Source organism: Anolis sagrei, chromosome 3 (genome assembly GCF_037176765.1).
Source record: "Anolis sagrei isolate rAnoSag1 chromosome 3, rAnoSag1.mat, whole genome shotgun sequence".
NCBI classification, from domain to species: domain Eukaryota; kingdom Metazoa; phylum Chordata; class Lepidosauria; order Squamata; family Dactyloidae; genus Anolis; species Anolis sagrei.
Window position 1 is genome coordinate 273,604,498 of NC_090023.1, and position 3,301 is coordinate 273,607,798.

General features: G+C 44.0%; 1 protein-coding gene across 1 annotated transcript; it reads right to left on the reverse strand.

Annotated features, from left to right (window-relative positions):
• Positions 1–468: 468 nt before the first annotated feature.
• LOC137096536 (zinc finger protein ZFP2-like) lies at positions 469–2,460 on the reverse strand. The gene is made up of 2 exons (XM_067466175.1): positions 2,192–2,460; positions 469–1,940 (listed from the first exon to the last, which is right to left on the reverse strand). Exon 2 carries the CDS (start codon positions 1,716–1,718, stop codon positions 738–740), a length of 981 nt encoding a protein of 326 aa, XP_067322276.1. The 5' UTR covers positions 1,719–1,940; positions 2,192–2,460; the 3' UTR covers positions 469–737.
• Between the last annotated feature and the right edge of the window lie 841 nt (positions 2,461–3,301).

Genomic DNA, 3,301 nt, shown 5'->3' on the forward strand with positions numbered 1-3,301 from the left:
AAAGAGACACCCTCAGTAGAAGACTGGCTACTAAAAGCCAGGGACCTGATGGAGATGGACTCCCTTGCTAACTTAGTATATGATAAAAACAAGAAAAGAAGAACGGATTGGGAACCAATGAGGTCATACCTAAAAGAAAAGAAGAACATCTCACAAGGCTACGAGTTTTAGGGTAATGGAAGAAAAATAACATAGGAAGAAGAATAGAGATTACCAACTATGGAATATCATCCGCCGACTATTTTGGAAGTCAAGCTTTTTTTAGTACCTTGCACTCCCTCACCTTCTGGCCTACCTCCCCTGTTACCTCTCACTCCCTCCTCCCAGTGAAACCCCCCCTCTCCCCCCCCGCTTTTTCCCTGCCTCGACCCAACACCCCAAGCCCCCCTTGTGCTTTCTACTTTGTATGTATTTAATTGAAAATGCCAATAAAGAAAAAAAATTTTTAAAAAAAGAAATCTAGCTGCTGTCTGTTGGACAACTTGAAGCTTCAAAGGCAATCCCACGCAGAACATGTTGCAGTAGTCTATCCTTGATGTAAGAAGAGCGTGGACCATTGTGACCAAGTCAGACTTCCCAAGGTACGGGCACAACTGGCACACATTTTTAATTGTGCAAACGTTCCCCTGGCCACTGGCGAGACCTGGGGTTCCAGGCTCAATGATGAATCCAGAACTCCCAAGCTGCAAACCTGTGTCTTCAGGGAAGTGTAACCCCATCCAACACAGGCTGTAACACTATGCCCTGTTTGGCCTACAACTCCCAGGCTCCATAACATCAGGTTTCTCTCCAAAGTGGGTTTGTTGATGCAAATGTAAACTTCTACTCTGTGCGAAGCTCTTTCCACACTCCAGGCATTTATAGGGCTTCTCCCCAGTGTGAATCCTTTCATGTTGCTGCAGGTGATCCCTCCGAGTGAAACTCTTTCCACACTCCAGGCATTCATAGGCTTTCTCACCAGTGTGAATCCTTTCATGTTGCTGCAGATTATCGCTCCTAGTGAAACTCTTTCCGCACTCCAGGCATTCATAGGGTTTCTCCCCAGTGTGAATCCTTTGGTGTGAACGTAGGGTTCCACTTTCAACGAACCTCTTTCCACACTCCAGACATTCATAGGGTTTCTCCCCAGTGTGAGTCCTTGCATGCGTCTGCAGCCGACCCCTCTGAGTGAAGCTCTTTCCGCACTCCGGACATTCATAGGGTTTCTCCCCAGTGTGAATCCTTTGGTGTGAACGTAGGGTTCCACTTTCAATGAACCTCTTTCCACACTTCAGGCATTCGTAGGGTTTCTCCCCAGTGTGAGTCCTTTCATGTTTCTGTAGAGAATCCCTCCGAGTTAAACCCAGTCCACACTCTAGGCATTTGTAGGGTTTCTTCCCAATGTGAATGTGTTGGTGTCTACGTAGGTTTGTACTCTTAGTGAAGCTCTTTCCACACTCCAGGCATTTACATGGTTTCTCACCCGTGTGGGTTCGTTGATGCAAACCTAAACTACCTCTCCGCGTGAAGCTCTTTCCACATTCCAGGCATTTATAGGGTTTCTCCCCAAGGTGAGTCCATTCATGCTGCTGCAGACTATGCTTCCAAGGGAAACTCTTTTCACACTTCAAGCATTTATAGGGTTTCTCCCCAGTGTGAGTCCTCTGATGTGAATCTAGATTTCCACTCTGAGTGAAGCTCTTTCCACACTCCAGGCATGTATAGGGTTTCCCTTGCATCTTGACAGTGATATGTATGTTTAACTGCAATAGCGACACTTCAGTCTTCTTTTTCCCTTTCTCATCCAAAGCCAGTTATCCAAGATCAGCACTTTGTGGGGATGTTTTTCCTACAAGACTCTTTTCCTTATGGCTTGTTTGCTTTCCAAAATCCTCAATGGCCACTAGATGCTGGTTTGTTTCTCATCACACCAAAGACATCTCCATGGAATCCTTATGTTCCTGGTCAAGAGAGAAGCAGCAAAAGATGAGGCATGAAGCCCAAAACCTCCTTTCCCTCTTTTCCCATCGCAAAATTTTGCTACCACATTTTCTGGTATTCCCAAATGAATCCTCCACTCAGCCAATAATCTGGATACTTCAAACCCACATGTAAATATATTGGGATATTCACTACATTACTCTCTGTTAAACTAAGTTCCACTCTCTCAGTTGAGGCCCAAGATAATCGGGAAAGCCTCCTTCCTGCCCACCTTTTTCTACTCTTGCCCAGTCATCCCTCTTCTCCTTTGTCCTCTGTCCAGGAGAAGTCTTTCAGCAGCTCAAGGAGATCTAGAGAAACACAGGATTTCCATTCAGAGATGTTGGAATGTTTGCAGTAATGAAAGTAATGAAATCCTGACTTGGGGAAAAACAGGCATCTACTCTGACCAGTCCTCCCATCTTCTGAGCATAGGCAAAACAGAGAGAAAAGGGAGAAGCACATATGCCAGTTTTCCTTCAGACATTAAATACAAACAAAAGTCTGCAAGTCTCTCCCCCCCCCAAAGGAAATCCTAAGAAAGCTGGGGGTTTGAGAGAGAAAAGGTCCCCTTGTAATGTCCCCATGGGGGAATAAATTATTATTATTATTATTATTATTATTATTATTATTATTATTATATACACAGACTGGGCCACAGCAATGCATGGTAGGGGATGGCTAGTGTGTGTACACACACAGAGAGAGAACTTAGATATACAATATGTGGCATAACAGAGAAACCTTTCTTGGGGGCGCAAGAGGAACTCATGCATTGCTTTGGCCCAGTCTGTGTATATGTTTTATGTCTGTATGTATTTGTGTATATAGGTGTGTGTGTGTGTATTTGTGTAAGTGTTTATATATGTATACATATATGTATGTGTATCTGCATAAATGTGTATGTGCTTATGCATATAGAATCATAGAATCCTAGAGTTGGAAGAGACCTCCTGGGCCATCCTCCAGTCCAACCCCATTCTGCCAAGAAGCAGGAATGTTGCATTCAAAGCACCCCTGACAGATGGCCATCCAGCCTCTGCTTAAAAGCTTCCAAAGAAGGAGCCTCCATATGTATATATTTGTGTCTGCTTGTATATATATGCGTGTGTGCGTATCTGTATGTATGGGTGCATATGTATATGACTGCATGTGTATATGTATATATGGTTTATTTTGGGAGTTTATAAGTCCATTATCCCATTCTGCTGGGATACACACACAGACGTACATACATACACACAGATTAGATATACAATATAGAATCATAGAATCAAAGAGTTGGAAGAGACCTCCTGGGCCATCCAGTCCCAACCCATTCTGCCAAGAAGCAGGGATATTG

Excerpts from the sequence above, each read along its gene's own strand:
- LOC137096536 (XM_067466175.1), bottom strand. The coding sequence starts at position 1,718 with ATGCAAGGGAAACCCTATACATGCCTGGAGTGTGGAAAGAGCTTCACT.